The following is a 22,009-nucleotide window of genomic DNA, read 5'->3' as shown; positions in this document are numbered from 1 at the left end:
TTATTGTATCCTGGAAGTGAATGAGTTTGGTAGCAAACTCTTTTGAGTTGGGGCAGTTATCACCTTATTGATATATAGTGTTCTACACGCTTCAAAATTATATTTATTTTTTCAGATTACTGTATCGCTCAAATTTCTTCAACAATATCTGGCTGTTTTGGTGCACTCAAGAAAAGTGTACTCTTCGTGACGTTCTAGCATATATAAGCTCATGAATACCTAAAATCATCATGTTATTGATTGGAAAATTAAACACGCACTAATAATCATCAATATCACTAATACATGATTAATTTTTGCATCCCTCACCTAATTAAGATATCTCAAAGCAGCAATATATAATAATAGGCACCATTAATATATAAGACCATCATGAGGTGCATTTATTTCGTTCCGCATTGGATCTAATGATCTCTTCTTCATCAGCACTTCATGTCCTTTTCGGAGATCTCAATTGGTAGACCATTCGGGAACACCAAGCCTGGCCTTCGAATCATCTTCTCATCTCCTCCATTTATTTTCCACCTAAATTATATATATATATATATATATAGATTAATTAGTTACAAACAAATGGAAAAATAAAAGAGTAAGAAATATTGTTTTTTATCAATAAATAAGTCATACTTATTGTATGCCATATTTTAAATAATTACCATTTGAGTATTGGTTATATTAATATATAATATACCTGTATTTTGTGACCAAGTAATGAATAAATATGGCCATTTGGAGCTTTGCAAAGTCGGCTCCCACGCAGAGTCTCACACCACCACCGAACGCCATGAACGTTTTAGACCCTGCATGCAATTCTTTTCCCTTTTTTTCCCAATATTCCATTTTGAAGAGAAAATCAAATTAGAAAAATATCCAATAGTATAAAATGATTAATTAAATTAACATTTTTGCAGTAATAATATAAATTAAATGCAAATTACATAAATATAAATATATATTAATATTATACATACCTCCCATCGCCATGGGTTAAATGTGTGAGGATCGGTGTACACATCTGGGTTTAGATGTAGAGCAGATGGAACAACCATGACTAGCCAGCCTTCAGGAATTGTATATCCTGCAAAACAAAAACAGAAAAGTGTTCTGATCTTCACAACATTATTCAAGCTATTCAAGCTATATTTACAAGAAAACTGTTTATTTGTGACCAATTATTTTTAGTGAAAATGATTATTTTCTATCAAATGAGTATGTTTTTATCGCAAATAATCCGTCACAAATGCCGGTTTTTCTTGGAGTATACATATTATTCAAGCTATCTATGTTGATTTGGCAAATTATAAGTGATTTATAACTTATCCATTTATATAAATGATGATCATGATCACATTAATTAATCACTTAAAAATAATGTGCAAACTAACGAATGCATTGAGATGATTAAATTTAAGACGAAAGCCATTATTTTTCTACAAGTAGCACTATATATACTTACAATTTTTACTTGCACTTTTAATTTACCAGACTCATTTTGTTAGTTTTGTTTTCAAATTCAAATTTTGAATTTTAAATTTCATAATTTTCAGCATATCAATTACTGACACATGGAGAAATAAGTTTTTTATAAGTTTTTCTCAAATACAAATAGCAGTTTTGTTTTTCTACTTACCCTTCACTTCCACATCTTTTACGACTTTTCTGAAAATCGCCGGGACAATGTTTGCCAACCTTACGGTTTCATTGATAACCTGCAAATCAAAAATTAAGGAATCTCTAAGTTTATTATAAACAAGAGAATTCCATAAAATCCAGTGGATAAATCAAGGTTTAATTACAAATTAGTTTAATCATAAGCACGAGTTTTTGTTTAGTCTCTCATTTTCTCTCCCGCTTTCGAAAACAAAATCGCCTCCTCCAGGAGTTTGATCCTTTTGCTGGGGGGGGGGCGGAGGGGGGGCTTCACCCACCTCCCTCCCTCACCAACCTTCATCCCTGTTTAGGTTTTTCTTTCCCTAATTTTTATGTTAGTTTCCACTGGTTGCATCGAAACTAGTCAATCTACTGCTTTCCGATGAGCAAAGTCCGACACACTCCCCGCCATCAGCCTCTCCTGGCGTTGATCTACAAGACGGCAGAAGAAATCTGCCCATTTGAGTGGCGCATAAACCTCACGTGCGGTCTATGCCATGCCCAAGTTTCATGCTCCGCCATGCCTGCGGAAGCTTCCTACCACCACGCGCGGCATTGTCAGGATCAATAGTGTCAGATCTTCCTGTTCAGTCTTTTCAACCCTTTCCAGGTGTGGCGTGTGTATTACCACGCACCACCACAGCCAGTGGTGGTCCCTCACCGGCGATTCATTTCAGTTTTTAGTTGCTACACTATGTTCTCGCTTTCTCCAACCGAAAATCGAGCGAAAGTGGATGTGACAGTTCCTTCCAGCCAGTCCAGACCAACACGTTGTAGCACACATTCTTATATTGTGGCTTCTAGCTGTAGTTTAATAGTCTGTTCATCAGACTATATAAAAATCGTCGTCAAGCGGTCTCCCCTAGTAGAAATTGGGTAGAAGTCAATTTTTTGGCTCCAATCATCCAATTTGTATTTTTACTTTTTTGTTGTAATGTGTGTTGGCTTTGTGAAGACTATAAGAGACTTTTATCCCACTAAACTTATGTCTTGTATCTGTTAATTTATCTATAAATATTTACTTGCACAAAAAAAAAAAAAAGGTTTAATCATAAGCACTACACGTACGTACCATATGTGTAAAAGTCATTGACTTGTATTCTTGCCACGTAATTTCAGATGTCTCATCATCACGATTTTTCAGAATTTCCTCGTGCTCTTTCTGCCACATGAAATATGATCATCATTCCTTCAATTAATTAATATATCAATCCTTTTATATATATATATATATAGAATATTTTAATTTAAAGGAGATTAATAAAAATAAATTTATAAATTGACGTGACTTGATACAGTATATCATATTATAAAATTAATTTTAATATTATAAAATATATCTAATAGATTATATAAAATTACATCAATTTATAATTTTATTTTTATATATTCTATTCTATTTAACTTTAAACAATCTTAATTATTACAAACCGTTAGTTCAGCCAGCACGTCTGGATGATCAGAGATAAACTTTGGTACTAATGTTGAGGTCGTCGAAGTAGTTTCATGATAAGCAAACAGAAGCACCAAGACCAAGTCAATGGCAGATGATTCATTCAAAAAAGACTTTTCACTCTCTACTTCCTCAAGCAAATGATCTAAGAAATCACCACGACGAATCTTTGATGCTTTCCTATCGTTGTAGATATCCGTAATTATCTTTGTAGCATTTTTACGTCCCTAAAATCAAACACAAAATGAAACTAATTAATTTATATATTAAATATTATTCAAGACATAATAAAAGGAAATAAACAAGATGCATGCTCATTTTTCTTATAATTATTAATTATTTCCATTAATATTATGAGCAATATTCAAATAATAATTAGTACCTGGAGACAAGCATGATATGCAGTGCCAGGGATGTCAAGAGGAAAAGAGAGGAGACCATAGATAAAAGCTTTGAAATTCTCTGCCAATTTCAAGGGTGTCTTCGACTCATCATAACTCATCAACTGCTTAGCAGCATAGTCAAATAACATCTACAAAACAATAGAAATTAGATATATGATCAATATTTGAGAAAATTAACAAAAATTATAGATCGCATAATTCCGACAATATTACTATTACATTTGAGGTTACTTCTTTCAAGTCCACAGTTCCATGTCTAGCCCAAGCATGCAGATGACTGCAAATCACTGCATCCAGTTCACTCATTACATTTGCCTTGAGGTTTTCGGGGCCAACATGGTGTAGAATCAAGTTCTTGAGGTATTTGTGAATTACCCCGTGATGAGTGAGAAGACTTTTTTTTCCAAGAACTTTCATGAAACTCTCTGTGTACCATAATAAGACAGATCTATCTTCTTGTTGAAAAATGTAAGTATTGACTTCAGGATCCGTGGAAACTACCACCTTTTTCCCAACTAAGCTTGTTCTAAATACTGCCCCATACCTGAATTAATGAAAAAACAAAACCAGATAAATTTGCAAGTTAATGAAATCATGGGCAATAATTAAGAATAATAGTATTGCAACATATATCCATGTCATGCATTAAACATGGAAATTGGAAAATATTAAAATGGGATCAGGAAAGGAAAATTAAGATGGCAATTCTAATATGAATAATACTATAGTACTAAGTGTGGAGTCTACTGCACGCATTGCTAATATAAAATTCTATGATAGATGCAAATTATTAATCTTATTCTTTTTAACGCATAAAGCGTTTAGAATAAAATTAATTATTTGTATTATATTCTTAAAAGAAAGAATGCATATACATCCTCTATACTGGCTAATAAGCTGAAGACTCATGCATGCAATATATATATATATATATATATATATATATGATGTTACGTACTTCTCCATTCTGTTTCTAATGAAGGGAGGGATGCTGTGAAATGGATGAGGAGCGAAGAACTCCAAGGTTTCACCGATAATGGGAAAGCCCATTGAACCAGGAGGAAGCTTGCCATTGCACTTGGGGTTAAGCCACATGTAAACCCAATGACTAATCCCAACTGCAAGTAAAGCAGTAAGGCATGGAATAAAGAACCACATGATCATGATCAATATCTTTAAATATTGCCGAGTAGTACTGAATCAATGGCGGTACTTGAGTTCCAAAGCTGGGGGATGAGCTTCTTTATATAGGCAAGAATGGTGTAGCTAGCCAGGCTTAACTACATACAAACGCAATTACGTGGACATGGGTACAGCCGTGAACGACAGTAGATTACGTGGACACTTTATAAGCAGGCCTTTCACAAGTCTGTCATCCAAAATATTTTCATGGCGGCTCTTCTCTTGAGTTATGGATTTTAGACTACTCTTCTTGACTTCCTGTTTAATTTGTTTATTGTCTTTTTGCTTCTTTTTTTTTTTTTAATCAATGTTTATTGTCATAATCTAAAAAACAAAATAGAGGACGTAATGTCTAAGGACAAAGGAAAAAAATTATGAGGTCTATATAATTTTTCTTGCTAGAAAGGAAAAAAAAAAAAAAAAATTCTATCTCCTCACTCGGAGCCACATTAGTAGCTCAGCCCACCATGCCTGACCATTGAAAGTGGGTACCCCAGTGTTAGCCTACGTGGGGTCCTTGAGGCAATTAGGATGTGGTCCTTACTGATTTGTATTTTTTTAAAACAAAAAACCTATATTTTATTAAAAAAATTTCAAGAAAGAAAGTAATGTTGAAAATATAATAATAATTACATTAAACACTGTCCATAATAATAAAAATATATCAAAATGAAAAATTAAATTTTAAGTAAAAATTATGTAAAAAATAACTAAAGTTATATATAAAAAAAAAAAAAAAAAACTAGTTACCTTTGTAACTAAATGCATGTAAAAAAAAAAAAATCTAATATTCATCATGCAATCCACTACATATTAAATTGTTTGGTGTTTAGAGAAATGTTATATGAATAAAAGGATTAGATAAAAGTAATCTCACAAACTTATGTGAATTCATGTGATTCGTTAAATCTATTTTATGATAAAAATAATTTTACGATATGAAGAACCATATTAAGTCATGTCAATTTATGATATTACTTTTGTATAATTAATTTATGACTAAAGTATTTCTCTTTTACTATATCATCTAGTCCAGCCGCCATCTTGTACTTAATCTAGGGTTGAAAAAAACGTAAACCAATAGACTGAACCAAACCAGTTTATTGGATTCGATTTTGAATCTGGTACTGGATTCGCTTTTCGATCCGGTACTAGATCCAATTTTGCAAAAAAGGTTCTAAGTCGGTTTGGTTTCGGTTTTGTTTTTTTTTTAACACTAGACTGGACTGGTTCATATATATATATTTATTTATTATATATAAAAAAAAATTATATGATTTTTTTATATTATATTATATTATTGATATATTATATGCTAAATTGATGATTAATATAACATGAAATTTTATAATCTTATTACTCGAGTATAATAATCTATTAACATAAATTAATATAGCATTTGATATAATATATAATTTTTAATTTTATAACATAAAGTTTTAATCTTAAACATGAACATCAATATTAAGTTATTAATATAAACCTACTTTTGATATGTGTGTTTATATATATAAATATATATTATATCAATGATAAATATATTTTATGGCATAATAAATTATAATATATATTCCTTTTTATAAATATATTTCTACACATTTGATCAGATACACTCGTATAAAAAGTGTATAGTGTAACTTATATAGAGTATAGTAGTATAGTCAAATTCAATACTATACTAACATGTGTTAATTAATATAAAATAATATATGCATACTACAATATAAATAAACTAATAGTTTTAGTATATGTAACCATCATATTATCACTAACATATATGATAACATGATTCTTATAAATAAAGTACTTGTACTATAATAAATTTACTACAATTCTTATTTTTTTTGCATATTATTTTTATATCTAGACAATTTTTTTTTTTTAATTTATCAGTTTGTTTTTTTGGAGCCCCCTTCTCCTCCACGCCCAGCCCAGCAGCCCGAGGCCCTTCCTCTCTCTCTTGCTCTGTTCACAACCCACGGTCACCAGCTCTCCCCAGCGCCACCGTGCTCCTCCCGAGCCACCACTCCATGCCAAGCAACCACCACGACCACCCCTCTCAGCTTCGTCGTTAACAGATTTGGCTAGCCATTTCCTAGTAGACGATATACTCAATTTATATTCTGTTTTACAATTTCTTTTATTTGATATGGTCCTCCTTGTATAATGTTTCTGTGGGGAATATGTAGGATATGTGGGCAGAGAGCCAGAATGAATATATGGATCGTGCACTTGCACTCTCTCTATTAGAAGAAAGTCAAAAGGAACTATGTTTCGATGTAGTTTTTTAACTTGCATTTTACTTTTCTTTCTCTAACCTTATCGTTTGTTTACTTTTAGGATATTGATGAGAGTAATCAGTAGAATGATCTCATGTATGCTACTTTTTAAACCTTTTAGAAATGCATCTTATTTTGTCATATTTCCTAATTGTTCTGAACCCAGGCACATATCAGCTTTGATATTTGACTAATGAATTTGATGATTAAAGTTAGTTTGTAGTTATACATTTATGTTTGTTCAATGGAAGGTCTTGAATTTGAATTATGTAATATAGAATATGAAAAGGTGAATGGAACTTGTCTGAATATGTATTGTATAGTAGTTTTGGGCTAGCTAACTTGAATGAATGGAGGAACGGTTTTTTACATTGAATTTGATTAGATGGTAATTGTTGATGATGATGATGAAGAACAGCTAGCTACTAATTGGAGATTAAGATTTCTCATGACTTAGTTTAGCTAATCAAACCTCTGCCGCCCTTGATTGAGGAAGATGCTAAAAAAAAATAACAATAATCCTTCATGAACAACTGTATGCACATTTGGAATCATCTTCCTTAGCATGCTTGTGGTATGCAAATATAATGTACCACATGATCTAATACAGATCATCATCATCTTGAATACCTATATATACTTCCATTTTAATACATTTTTTAATTAGATTAACAATATATATTACTATTAGGTAGCTAATTGGCTAGAATTCATCGTGGTTTATGTACATGATTTCTTTTTCTCTTTTGGTTTAGAATGTAAAAAAAAAGTTTTAAATAATATGGATACAGATAATTTCTGTTATTTTTTCATGTGCAACTTATGCCAAAAAAAATTGTGTAATGTAGAAGGCAGTGTATGTACTCCACTGCATATTTCCTATTAATTGCACCATTATTTGTTCATGTACACCATTTGTTTTCATATTAATTGCATATTTTCAACTTGGATATTTCTTTTGTGTAGCTCATGTAGAAGGCAGTGTATATATACTTGATAACCCTGTTCCAGACACCTGGATCGATCTTTGCCACTCAATCACCAGGTCATCGCAAATCAACGATCGATATTGGAAGTTGCGGATGAGCTCCACCCACCATTTGTTTTCATATTTGTTTTAACTAGTAAAATTGTATTGTGGATGTTTCTGTACTTTAAAGCATGTAAGAGACATTAGCTGCTCCCATTTGTAATACTTAATTGCCTTCTATTAATGCACCATATGCTAGTGTATAGTAACCTTAAAAGGTCTGATGTATTGATGTATTGGATGAAAACTTGAATTTATGTTATATGTTATTATGGTTATAAGTATTGGATTAAAGTACTATTTGGTAATATTGTGAATGAGTTGAAGTAGGAAATTAGGTACTAAAAAAGAAATGGTGCATTTTGTACGTATATTGGCATATTGATGGTGAATTAAGTACTGAATCACTATTTGTAACAAATATAGTAAGACGCGAAAAAACTAAATATGCAGAATTTCTTTTTATAATATTAGCAGCGAAAAAAATCACTGTAAATAAATATCTTTCATGACGATTTTTTAATTTCGTTGGCTAAACTTTTAAATGTCTCAACAATTATAACGAAAATTCGGTGCAGTATAAATCACTATAAAAATATATTTATAGTGATTTATAGAATTATTTGCGACGAATTGTAGAGTTGAAAAAGGTCCTATTTCTTGTAATGTGTTGCAAAGCGACAGCACAAAGTTATCTCAAAATTAATTGGTGCAAACTCTTCCAGCTATAAATGCATGCTCGAGCAGTTGCTATAAGATATCTGTATAAGTCAGCAGAGGCGACCAATAAAACCTCTTTCGGGGGTTTTGAGCCACAATATTCCAACCCCACCCTAATTCCATTGGAAGTCTGAGTTATATATAGTACACGACTAGAGCAAGCTAGTTCCAAAATAGTTGACCCACCAACCAAACTAAGATATGATTATGTTTAGATGTTGATGTGATGTGATCTATAAACAGTAATAAAAAATAATAATAAATAGTAATAAAAAAATAATAAATAATTTGTTAATAATAATAAATAGTAACAATAAAATAGTCTTATATTTACCAAACTCAGCATAATCATCCAAACAATGTCCCAATCTAAGAGAGTTTGGGAACCTGAAGAACCAAATGAAGTTAACTCCATGACAATCCACCCTAAGAAAGAAGAGCTTTGCTACTCAATATCATTCTCATATATCATACATTACATTTTTTTTAGTTTTTAATTTTTTTAAGAATTTTTCTTTTTAATTTTATTCTTCATAAATTAATTAAATTTTTCTACTCATCATTTATATATTATACATTTAGTGAGAGAAAAAAAATTAAAAATTAAAAATTATATGTAATATATGGTGTGAATTGTGAAGATGTAATATATTACACATCTCATAATAATGTGTTAAATGGAGGATAATTTTATAAAACACTTTATAAAAATAATATTATTTTAGAAAAATACACTTATCTTATAATATTATGTTACAACATATTATTGTAAAATATTTTTTATTTAAAATATAATTATATAAAGTATGGTAAAAGATATAAATAATTTTACATCTACCAATTCTATTTGAATTCTAGTTTGAATTGCATTTATTTTAGTCATGAGTCACGTGGGTTTGACTACTGTCCACAATAATTGAATTTTCTTTTTCAGAATCAAACGATAATTAAATTTTCAAGACAAGTATCTCGTACTAGTCGACGTGAAAAGACGGAACTCCGGTCAACACTGTAAGGATTCAGATAACATGTGGCCATCATGCATCTCGAGTTCTGGAGACTTCTTTGCTCCTCTTATAGGACTTTTCGGCGGGCAGGTATAATAAATAATATTTTTTTTAAAAATTTTTAAATAATAATAATATGTTAAATTTTCATTTAAAATAAAAACTTTTCATCTTACTATTCAAGCCTATCATAATAAACTGAAATGAACTCCTATTAGATACTGCATTTTTTTTTTTTTAAAGTCGGTTGATAGTAGAAATATTGTGTCAAATCTTCTAGAGCTTGTTGGACGTGTAAATTATTTTTATAATATTTATAAATAGTAATAAAATAGTTTATAATAATAGAATTCTTTACATTAAAATATTTTATTAAATTTTGAAAAGAAAGAAATCTAAATAGAAATATTATAAATTTAAAAAAAATCTAAATATCATTTTTTTTTAATTTAAAAAAGTTGTATTATTTTATGTTTTGTTTAGATTGCTTCGGAGGAACCCTCGCTTGATTTCCCAACTTGTGAATCCCTGCTTTCTCACCCTCCATCTGCCTTTCCCCAACCAGTATTGTACCCGAAGTCAAGGCCTCCACATTTGGCATCTCCTCAACAGCCTGAGTGTCCTTTACAGACTTTGGAGTAGGTTTTTCTTGCCCAACATCCTTGAGCACAGCCTGCTTTCCCCTCTCCCTTTGTTCTGGACCACGGCGAACACCAGTCCGCCCCATTCTACACACCACATCAGTATGCACTTGATGCCTACACTTAAAACAACAGAATCCCAATTTTTCGAACCAAACAGGCTACCACCGCTTCTTGTTTGCTACCATAATCGGACAACCTTGAACCAACTCAACCGCTAGATCTATCTCCATACAAATCCTAGCACCCATCGCCCAAGTCTTGTTCAAAGTGGCATTGTCCGTGCCCAGATATTTGCCAAACCTGGTAGCCTGAATTTGAAGACAATCCCAACGATACAGATGCAACGGCAATCCCGGCAAGAAGATCCATTGTGTTGCCAATGAAGGTTCCTCGGCCAAGGGGAAATCCTTTGTCCAACAAAATATCCGGAAACTGCACCCCTCGATCAAACGCCCTTCTCGCGCCCACCCATGCACCAAATCTCTCTTACTTGTCATCTGCACCAGGATGTGATAATCATCCATGAAACTTACAGTAGGTATCTCTAACAGCCCCCACATCTTCACAATAGCCAACCGAACCGCATCAATAGATGGTCTCGTACGTAAAAATTTCAAAACCAACGCAAACCGAAACTCCTTCGCCGCTTTTGACATCTCCGCCTTTGTAAACAAAAAACCCAACTTGCCGTCCACCTCCACTGGATATCTCATAGGAATCTTGAAACCCGAAGGATCATTAATCTACGACAAAGCTTGAACGTAGGTCCTCAGCACATGCCCCTCATCCTTAGCATTGATCCCCCCCCCCCAGCACCACTCTTCCCACCATCGGATGGAAACCCTACCAGTGCCGATGACACCAGAGGGCCAAGGGATGCCACCATAGGTGAAGCCCTAGTTGAAACCGAATCATGATCCAAAACAATAGAGCTGAGAAAATCGCACTCAACTCTCTCTATATACACATATACACACACACAAGCACACTTTCTTGTATGTTTAATTATTCATTCTCATGTTAAAACAAATTCTATTTGTTTATTAATAATGTTATTATATGTTGTTATAACCATCATTTTATCCCTAGAATATCCTCTTATTTGAAGAAAATAGCAATGTTTAACTAATTTCTTCTCGTCTATTTAAATTCCTTTTTTTAGGTGGTTAGCAATACAATTAAAAATTATTTTCGTAATAATATATTGTATGACCGATTGAGGAATTAAAAAATCTCTGACCATCATAGTTGACAATACGAGTGTTAATGTCAGTGCAATTGATTGGGCTTATAGTATCAATCTTATTGTCAATGACAATCTAAAGGAAGTTGATGAGTTAATACTTAAGGTCCGCAATATTTTCAAGTACATGAAGGCTTCCCCTTGAAAGGCTTCCATGTGGTAGTATGTTGACCTTCGACATTCCCACTTGATGGAACTCGATATATACGATGTTGGAGGTAACACAAAAGTATCACAGAGCCTTCGTAAGGATGGAGGTTGAAGATGGAGGTTTGAGATATTTTTTTTTTCGGAGAATACATTACGGAGAAGGGGGCTCCAACCGCCAGACACCGTTGATTGGGAAAATGTGAGGTACTTTTATTCACTTATTGAAATTATTTTATGATATCATTGTTCGCATATTTGGTAGTATATACTATACTGTAAACACGTACTTTGAGGAGCTTTCAAAGCTTTATAACCACTTGCGAGAGAGTTGTGATAGCAATGTTAGGTTGTTGAATGGTATGACTATGCGAATGAAATCAAAGTATGATAAATATTAGGGGCTATTTAGAAAATAAACAAATTATTATTTGTGACTGCGATTCTTGACCCCCCGATATAACTTAGTTATTGTAGAGCTTTGGATTAGGGATGTCTTCAGTGATGACAAGGTTGAGCAGTTCATTAGAGTATTGAAGCATGATATTGATGGCTTGTATAGCCATTACAACAACAGTGGTGGTCAGTCTTCAAGCGCAGGTGGGAGCTCCTCAAGACCGACATACTCAACTTCTTTTGTAGATGACACACATTCAAGAAGTTCAATAGTTTTGATGCAAAAGTATTATCAAATTCGAGCATCGAGGAATATTATGCAATGTAAATCTGAGGTTGAACGATATTTTGTAGAGAATGTCGAGGAACCTAGTGGTACATTGCATAGTTTAACTTGGTCGAAGATTCATTCCACCAAGTTTCTAGTCCTTTCCCGAGTAGCTCGGGATGTATTGCCCATTTTCGTTACTACAGTTGCCTTAGAGTCGGCGTTTAGCCCCTTTGGTCGTGTGTTCATTGGCTCCGAGAACTGTGGAGACCCTTATTTGCACATAGAATTGGCTAAGGTAAATGTCTATTGGACTAGATAGTGTTGATGATGTCGAGAGCTATAAACTTGAGTTAGGTAACTTTAGGATTTTAACCATCATTCTTAATTGACTAATTAGATATTTTTATTATTTTAATTCTTTAACCCGACGATAATTGAGGAGAATTGAGACAGACGCATTATGGGAGGGCGTCCGGTAGATGAATCAAGAATGATATCATTAACTTTTATGTTAACTTCATTCTTAGTATTATCCTTTACTTAAGTAGTATAATGTCTAAAATTGTTTAATTTCCAAAATAATACAAGATACTTGGAGTTGGAATAGTTACTTGGTGCCTGGAAGTGAACCGTCGTGGTGGTGGGGACTATGGATTGGGTTTGTTGGAGTTGTTAATTTTTATGGACTTCGATGTGTTGATCTTTTCGGCCAAACCCGAGAAGCAGCCCATTGGGCCTTTGGGCAAGCCCAACTTCGATAGAAGTTATGCTCCATTCGGAGTTGAAGTCAGCTCCTTATTGGAAATGGAATCAGAGCCCAACTTCAATTCCGTCGGAGTCAGAGCCCAACCCTAGGGGCTGATAGCCTTCTTGCTTTTGGCTAAAGGTAGTGGTTTGTGGTGGAGCTACTGGATGGAGGTTGCTCTGTTTTGTTGGTTCTAAAACAGGGGCTTGTTGTGGTTTGGTGGGGCGTGTTCCGCGATGGTTAGCTATTGTGGCTGCTGGGTTTCAATTGCTGAACGTGGATGGAGTTTCAAGGTGGTTTCGATGTTGGGTGGTTGCTTCCTGTAATGGCTGGCCAAGATGTGGAGGCTTGTGGGTCCAGATGCTTGTGTGCACTCTACATGATGGTTCCAGGGAGTAGTCTGCATTTTTTGACGATGGAGGAGAGGCTGTTTGCATGGAAGGTGGTTCTCAGATGTGTGCAATGAGGAAGAAACCGTGAAGAAGGCAACGCCATACGCACATGACTTTGTAATCTTACAGAGAGATATATATATATATCTATCCTTATACTTAAAAGAGCCTGGATGAACATGAATGACACTTCCATCTTCCCCTTATGTCCCTCTGTACAATCTCACAACAATTATCTTCCTCATAGCAACCTAAGCACAGCACAACTTCACCGTAAATCATCACAAAATCACAACCGCCATTGCCAATCACAAAATCACGAATTTGTACAAAATGAAAGCTAAACACAAAATGTTGAAATTTCTAAATATTCACAAAAACAAAATCATATCCATATACACGATCTGGCGGCAGCCAACAAAGGCTGGGTATGAGTAATAAAAATTCAAACACAAACCAAACCCAAACACAATCTTGAGATGTTGAGATTTCTACAAGTTGAGTAAAGAAATTATACCGATGTACACGAGAACAAACCAAATTAAAAAGCTATCGGTAATATGTGTAGATCTAAACAACAAAATAAGAAATTCCTTAGATTTCTGTGCGTGGTGGGTGAACATCCTCTGTCAGTAATAAATCATACCTAGTCGGATTTGTACAAAAAAACCATTACAAAAATATATCAGTCCGATTTTTCTCACACTATTACAAAAAATACCACTCGGATTTGTACCAAACAAATCTCTTCAAATTTCTAAAGATTCACAAAGAAATTTTATAACAAAGAAACCGACACAGAGAGATAAAGAGATGAAAGGAAATCAGAAAAAAATGGTTTTGAGAACTCCAGACAGAGATATGTTTAGATCTCAAAGAAACAATGCAGATCCAAACAAAATCCCTTCAAATTTGTATAAAGTCACTAGATATATCATACCCATTTACACTAACATACCGATGTACACCAAAACAAACCAAATTGAAAAACCATTGGTAATATGTGTAGATCTAAGACATCCTTAGACCCAGACACAATGGCTGCCGTTTTCGTCATCTATGTTGAAATTTGAGGCTGTTTTCTTTGATTTTCTGCAGGCTTTCAATTAGTCTTTGTGGAGAACTGAGTGACGCAATGGAAAGGCTCGAAATGATTTTAAAGAGAGAGAGAGAGAGAGAGAGAGAGAGAGAGAGAGAGAGAGATGTTGGAGAAAATGGTGAGGTCGGCGTCGAAGGAGAAAAAGGAAAGAGAGAGAGAGAGTAGAGAGAGAAAGTTTTAGGGTTGGGTGAAATTTGGATGAAATAGCATTTCAATGGCTTCTTTATCCCATCCTTTAAAATATATCAACAAAACTCACTTTTTCTATTTTACATATTGATTTTTACAATAGGTCTTACATCAGCTTATAAATTCTTTTATTTATATCATTTAAATATTATATTTTTTAATATTTTGTATTTATTTCAAATATTGCTCTATACATCATATATTTTGATATTTGTAATATTTCTTTATGTATAATGTAATATTTTAAATTACCTAAAAAAAGAGCAAAATGATAAAAAAAAAAATACCTACATTTATTATTAACAATATCAAAACTTCTGTATTCATAAAAGTCAAAGAGACTGTAAACAAAGTGTTAGAGACTAGAGACTAGATGAGAGATAAGAGAGTGAGACGTGCAAAAGTGATAAAAGGGTTAAAATGAAAATAAGATAAAAAGGAAAGAGGATGAAATGAGAGAGAAATAATACAAAATTGTTTAAAAGAATGAACAGTAACCTCTATATATAGAGGATTTACTGTAGCCGAATGTAAAATAGAAATATAATAGATGATCCAATGGAATGGACTTTTGGCCAACCTTTTTTATATTTTATAGAAATTTATATTTTACAAAATCCATTGTGAATGCTATTAAAAGGTACTGATATTTACTATTTATTATTTACAATTCCTTTAATAATCTTAAAAGGTTGCACTACCTATTTACTATTAATTTATTTTTTTAAAATTTCTTTCCCCGTATATCAAGGCTTCAGTAGCTCATTAGCCTCATTTCATCACACACTGCAAAAGATTTGACCGACGCTCTGAGAAAAAGTGACATCTTCTGACAAAAAAACAATTATGAAATTTTTTGTGTCAGGCAACTTATTGAAATCGGTATCATTTTAATTCGAGATTTTCTATTCATTATCCCTACACACTAAGGGTGTACTAAACGGACCGGCCGTCACGACAAGAACCGGCTGCCAAATTCAAGAACTGGTCGAAACCGATTGAGAACTGATCGGCTGGCGGTTGGAATTTCTCATGTAAAGTCGCCGCCACCCACCACTACTAATCTCTTATAATTTCTTCTTATAGTTTTTATATAGTGATATTTAAGAAAAATAAATAGCCTTCTTTGAATGTGTTCTTTCTATCAGATCCGTTCTTTCTATTGGTGAATCACTTTCTTATTGCGCTTCTTGTTAGTTTCTTTCACTTCCACCGTTCTTTTATTTGTCATCTACTTTCTTGTATGTTTAATTATTCATTCTCATGTTAAAACGAATTCTATTTGTTTATTAATAATGTTATTATATGTTGTTATAACCATCATTTTATCCCCAGAATTTGCTCTTGTTTGAAGAAAATAGCAATATTTAACTAATTTCCTTCTCGTTTATTTAAATTCCTTTTTTTTTGTTGGTTAGCCATACAATTAAAAATTATGTTTGTAATAATATAAATATTATTATTCAAAGCAAATTTTCCTTTTTCTTTATCACTAAACTATGCCTTATTTTTTTTGTTAACGACACTGCTGGACAAGTGGAAAACCCTAGTGAAAGACGAGTCCCGGATAGTGAGATGTCAATTTTTGGTTTTTAATAAAAATTTAAAATATTATTTTTTAATATTATTATTATTTTAAATTTTAAAAAAATTAAAATTTTTATTATATTTTGTAAAAATTTAAAAAAATTATAATAATGAAATGAGATGAGATAAAAATTTTATATTACATTTATAAAACATATCATCGGCTTGGGCTTGGATCCGAGGGTTTTCACTTAGGTCCTTGTTTTGGGGTTCTAAAAAAGGTAAGCCAATCTTAAATTATAAAGTGAGCGCATCTCTCCTAATAAGCATTTTCGGGCTTATAAAATAATCATTGGGTTTAATCCTAATTAAATATAAGCATATTTGGTCCATAAATATTAATTATAATTAAAATTTATCTTTCAAATCAAATTATATAACGTTAATGGTATGTGATGTAAATATATTCAAATAGAATTATTTTAATTTGTAACAATATTTTTCTAAAATTTTTTTTTTACATTTTTCTAACATTTATATTTGTGGATGCAGATTTTATAAATATCAAGAATATTTTATAAATATAATCATTTAATACTCAATCTCTGTCACGATTACAACATTAATTCATGTGTATCAAGTTTTACCCTAAAAAGCATTCTCTCCCATTTCAGAAAAAGATAGAGAAAATTTTGGGCCAAAAATAAATTTCTTTCTTCACTTCTAGAAATTTAAACCTAGAAACTGGAAAATCGGTCCGGACCAGACCGGTCCAGGATCGGTTCTTGTAACCAAAAAACCGGCCGAATCTAGCCTGGTCTCAGTTCCATAGTTCCCGGGACCAGACCGGTTGGAAAAAATATATATATAAGTTTTATATATAATATACTATTATATATGAAATTTTTATATATAATATATGAAATAATTTCATATTATAATTTAATAAATTATACATAAAATGTTAATCATAAATATGAACATTTGTAATTTGTTTGATCATATGTTACTAATATAATTATATATAAGATAATATTATTATAATTTATAAAATAAAAGTTTAATCTTAAAGATGAAAACTTAATTGATAATATACTTTAAACTTAAAATATATATATATTAAATTATTAATAATATTTTGTCATAAGAAATAGGAACCAAAAAAAAAAATAAAATCACTCATATATTATTACTAAATTTTGATGGCCTAATAAATTCTCAATATTATTACATTTTATGACCTAATACTAATAGTCTAATACTATATTACTATTAGTAATATACTTTAAGTCTAATACTATATTATTATTACTATTAGTATATAAATCACTATACTAAATAATCACATATAAAATAATGATATAGTTATTCTAATAATAATAGTCTAATATAAACTATAGTTATAACTTATACTAATATAGTTATACTAAATCACTATAACTAATACTAATATATAGTTATTCTAATACTAATAGTCTAATATAGACTATAGTTATAATTATAACAATATAGCTATACTAAATCACTATAACTAATACTAATATATAGCTAATAGCTATACTAATAGTCTAATACTAACACTATACTATAATATATAGCTATAACTAATACTAATATATAGTTATTCTAATAATAAAAGTCTAATATAGACTATAGTTATACTTTTACTAATATAATTATACTAAATCACTATAAGTTTATAACTAATACTAATATATAACTATACTAATAGTATAATATTAATACCATTATATAGTCTAATATATTATATAGCTAATACACAATAAATTGTCGGTCCTTCGAGTGCCATCCCTTTCTTTGGGAGAAAGCGTGAGGTTCTAGTGCCTTTGTTGTTTCAACAAAGGTTTAAGTCTCACTTCGGTGAGTTGGTTTTGATCAATGTTTTGAATACCGTACCGGATGGCGTACCGGTCAAGACACTGGAACGAAATATTTCGGTACCGGTACCGTTTCGTGTACCGTTTCGGGATAGTCGATATATGAATAAATTATATATAAATATATATAACAATTATATTTTAAAATAATAGTTTATATATGAATAAATTATATATAAATACATACATACATATAAATTATAAATAGTCTAGTCTAAATTGGGGGTCAAAAAATAAACTTGTAGTTTGAAAAAACGAAAAAAAAAAAAAAAAAAATTTCTAAATTTAGGGCCTAAAACGGTTCTAAGCTCACTTCGGTACGGGGAAATTAAAAACATTGGTTTTGATTGTTGATAGTATCATTGAGTAGATAGACGCGATGGAGGCGGAGGACCTGGCATCACGCTGGGAAAGATTACACATTTCTAAAGAAGAAATTGCATGCTTCCACGTCCAGCAGAAGAGTTTCAAGGGCGACAAAAAAAAAAAAAGGAAAGTATTGTATTGTTGGGAAGGCTATGACAGAGAAGGGAGTGAACAGTGAAGGATTCAGAATCACAATGTCTCAAATATGGAGGTTGGATGGGTGGGTGACCTTTAAGGAACTTGGTGATCAATGCTTCTTGATCGAGTTTCAGAAAATAGAAGACAAAGAAAAGGTGCTGAGTGGACGTCCATGGTTTTTTGACAGACACCTCCTCACCATGATGGAGGTGGATGAGAAGGAATCCATAGATGGGTTGAAGTTCTGTTTTGAGCCATTTTGGATACAACTACACAATTTTCCACTATCAGTCATGACAGAAGGTTTCGGTGAGCAGTTTGCAAAGGCTATAGGCTCGGTCATTAGATTAGAAGCAGAAGCAGATGGACCTGCATGGGGAAGATGCCTTAGAGTTAGGGTGGCAGTGGACCTCAACAAACCTTTACTACGAGGGAAATGGTTAAGGCTGGATGACAAACAACACTGGATCTCATTCAAATACGAGAGGCTGCAAAATTTTTGTTTTCAGTGTGGAATTCTTAATCACAAAGGCAAAGGCTGCTCAACAGCTCTTAATGCTCAGCAAGGAGATACATTACCCCCATCTCAGTATGGTCCATGGCTTCGAGGACAGCCCAGGAATACAAACATCTTCGATAGCCGTAGATACGGTGGATCAAAGGGAGGAAACAACCAATAGACGGGTCAGAAAGGGGGAAAGGGTACTATGGTCCAAGATATGTTGGTGCACCGTACATCAGAAGTCCATTCAAAAGAGGTGGTAGAGAAAATGGAGAAGGTGTCAGCGGAAAAGAAGGAAGGAGGGTCTCAAGCAGGCACCAATCTGTCACCTATAGAAGAAAAAGCAGGAGAAGGAGCTACTAAGGATTCATGCATCGGGAATATGGCTAGAAGCCAGGGTGTAAGTCAATCCTCTGACCAGAAAAAGGCTATATTTGGACAGGAGGATGCTAGGTGCTTAGAACCTGGTGGCCCTCAGGAGATCCAGGGTCTCCATGTGGGGGAGGATTTTGCAGCTAACCTAATGTTGGGGACATATAGCCCCCATGACCCTATAAGGGGTATAGGGCTTGAAAGGGGTACGAAGGAAAGTTCCAATAATGGCAGCATGGTTGCACCCACTATTGTCACTGACCAGTCAGAAATTGGTGAGGTATTCTCATGTTTTTTCTCCTCTATATTCACTACATCCCAACCTTTATCTATTGACCAATGTCTGCAAGCAATGGACACCAAATTAGACATGGATATGAAAGCTTGGCTTTTAAAGCCTTTTCACTAGGAAAGAAATCACTGCAGCTGTTTTTAAAATGAATCCCTTGGGGTCGCCAGGCCCTGATGGTTTTCCTACCCAATTCTATCAGAAAAGCTGGGAGGTAGTGGGGGATCAAGTTTGTAACTTTGCTCTTGATTTCCTCAATCATGGTGGATCTCTCAGTGAGGTTAATGACACGTTTATTATTCTTATACCCAAAGTTCAAAGCCCCAAAAGAGTAGTGGATTACAGACCTATAAGTCTATGTAATGTTTTATACAAGGTTGTGTCAAAAACTATGGCTAATAGACTGAAACACATACTGCCTCAAATCATTACCCCCAATTAGAGTGCCTTTGTGCCTGGAAGGCTCATATCTGATAACACCTTGGTAGCCTATGAGGTCCTCCACTCTATGAACTCTAGAATGAAAGGGAAGAAAGGATTCATGGCTTTAAAATTGGACATGAGTAAAGCCTATCACAGGGTAGAGTGGAAATTTATTGAAGCCATCATGATCAAAATGGACTTTCCTGGACATTAGATCCATATCACAAAAGCTTGCCTCACTTCTGTTTCTTATTTAATACTTGTTAATGGAGAACCTCAGAAAAAGTTTGTACCTTCGAGAGTCCAAAGACAAGGAGACCCCTTGTCACCCTACTTATTTATTCTATGTGCTGAAGCCCTCTCTTCTCTCCTCAAACATGCTGAGGTATGTGGCAGTTTAACTCCTGTGGCTATTGGCAGAGGTCCAGTTAAAGTAAACCACCTCTTCTTTGCTGATGATAGCCTTTTGTTCTGCCAAGCCAAGTATGAGGAAATTAAGTGTGTCCTTAATATCCTTGAGCTATATGAGAAAGGATCAGGATAGGTTTTTAAACAAGGACAAGTCTGCAATTTATTTTAGCAAGAACACTGCACTAATGACCCAACAGCAGATCATGCATCTAGTAGGTGTCCAATCCACATCCAATTTTGAGAAATACTTGGGTTTACCTACATTGGTGGGTAGGAAGAAGATAGCCTCTTTCCACTCTTTAATTGATAGAACTTGGTCTCGGGTTACTAATTGGAGGACCAAATTTCTCTCTGCAGCGAAAGGAAATATTGCTCAAAGTTGTGCTTCAAGCCATTCCCACCTATGCAATGGGGATGTTCCTTTTACCAGCATCTATAACAAGGAAATTGAACTAGATTCTAAGGAGGTTTTGGTGGGGATTCAATGAAGACTCTTCAAAAATTCAATGGGCCAATTGGGAGCAACTCAGTGGCAAGAAGGATATGGGAGGGCTTAGATTTCGAGATCTAAGATGTTTTAACATTGCCTTACTTTCCAAACAGGGATGGAGGATCCTCCAAAATCCTACATCCCTAGTGGCACAAATTCTAAAGCAAAAGTACTTCAACCAAAGAAATTTGCTTGATGCAAAGCTGGGAATTAGGCCTTCTTTTGCATGGAGAGGAATACATGCTGGATTAACTCTGGTAAAAAAAGGCCTCATTTGGAGGGTTGGAAATGGACAGAAGATTAACATCTGGCAAGACAGATGGATACCCTCTTTACTTGCACAAAAAATTTTGACTCCTCGAGATGCTGACTGCTAGTGTGACAAAGTCAGTGACATCATTGATCCTCAACTGAAGATATGGCAGGAGTCTCTCATATCTGACCTATTTACTCATCAGGAAATAGAGGGCATAAAAGCAATACCCATCAGCTTAGGAGGAAGAGAAGACAAACTTACTTGGCAATTTACTCCTAATGGCAGCTACACAGTTAAAAGTGGATACTATCTTGGCAAAGAATTGGAAAGAGAGCAGGAGAGTCTTCAGGCAGAACAATGGACTGCCATGTGTGGAGGTCCATTTGGAAGCTCAAGGTACCTCCTGCCACCAGAATGTTTGTTTGTAGGGCATGCAGTGAAGTCTTGCCCATTATGGCTAACCTGAAAAGAAGAAAGGTGGTAAAG

At 33.4% G+C, this 22,009-nt stretch overlaps 2 protein-coding genes across 2 annotated transcripts; one reads left to right on the top strand and one right to left on the bottom strand.

Annotated features, from left to right (window-relative positions):
- Window positions 1–214: 214 nt before the first annotated feature.
- On the bottom strand, window positions 215–4,735 carry LOC118343742 (cytochrome P450 87A3-like). The gene is made up of 9 exons (XM_035683212.1): window positions 4,466–4,735; window positions 3,727–4,051; window positions 3,486–3,635; window positions 3,082–3,330; window positions 2,723–2,812; window positions 1,631–1,709; window positions 972–1,078; window positions 692–819; window positions 215–525 (listed from the first exon to the last, which is right to left on the bottom strand). Exons 1-9 carry the CDS (start codon window positions 4,669–4,671, stop codon window positions 423–425), a joined length of 1,437 nt encoding a protein of 478 aa, XP_035539105.1. The 5' UTR covers window positions 4,672–4,735; the 3' UTR covers window positions 215–422.
- A 14,059-nt stretch (window positions 4,736–18,794) lies between these two features.
- Window positions 18,795–19,460, top strand: LOC118343971. The gene has a single exon (XM_035683486.1). The coding sequence runs from the start codon at window positions 18,795–18,797 to the stop codon at window positions 19,458–19,460; it is 666 nt and encodes a 221-aa protein (XP_035539379.1).
- Window positions 19,461–22,009: the final 2,549 nt, after the last annotated feature.

Source organism: Juglans regia, chromosome 12 (genome assembly GCF_001411555.2).
Source record: "Juglans regia cultivar Chandler chromosome 12, Walnut 2.0, whole genome shotgun sequence".
NCBI classification, from domain to species: domain Eukaryota; kingdom Viridiplantae; phylum Streptophyta; class Magnoliopsida; order Fagales; family Juglandaceae; genus Juglans; species Juglans regia.
The sequence above is the reverse complement of the archived record's forward strand: the minus strand, read 5'-3'. Positions and strand labels throughout refer to the sequence as shown.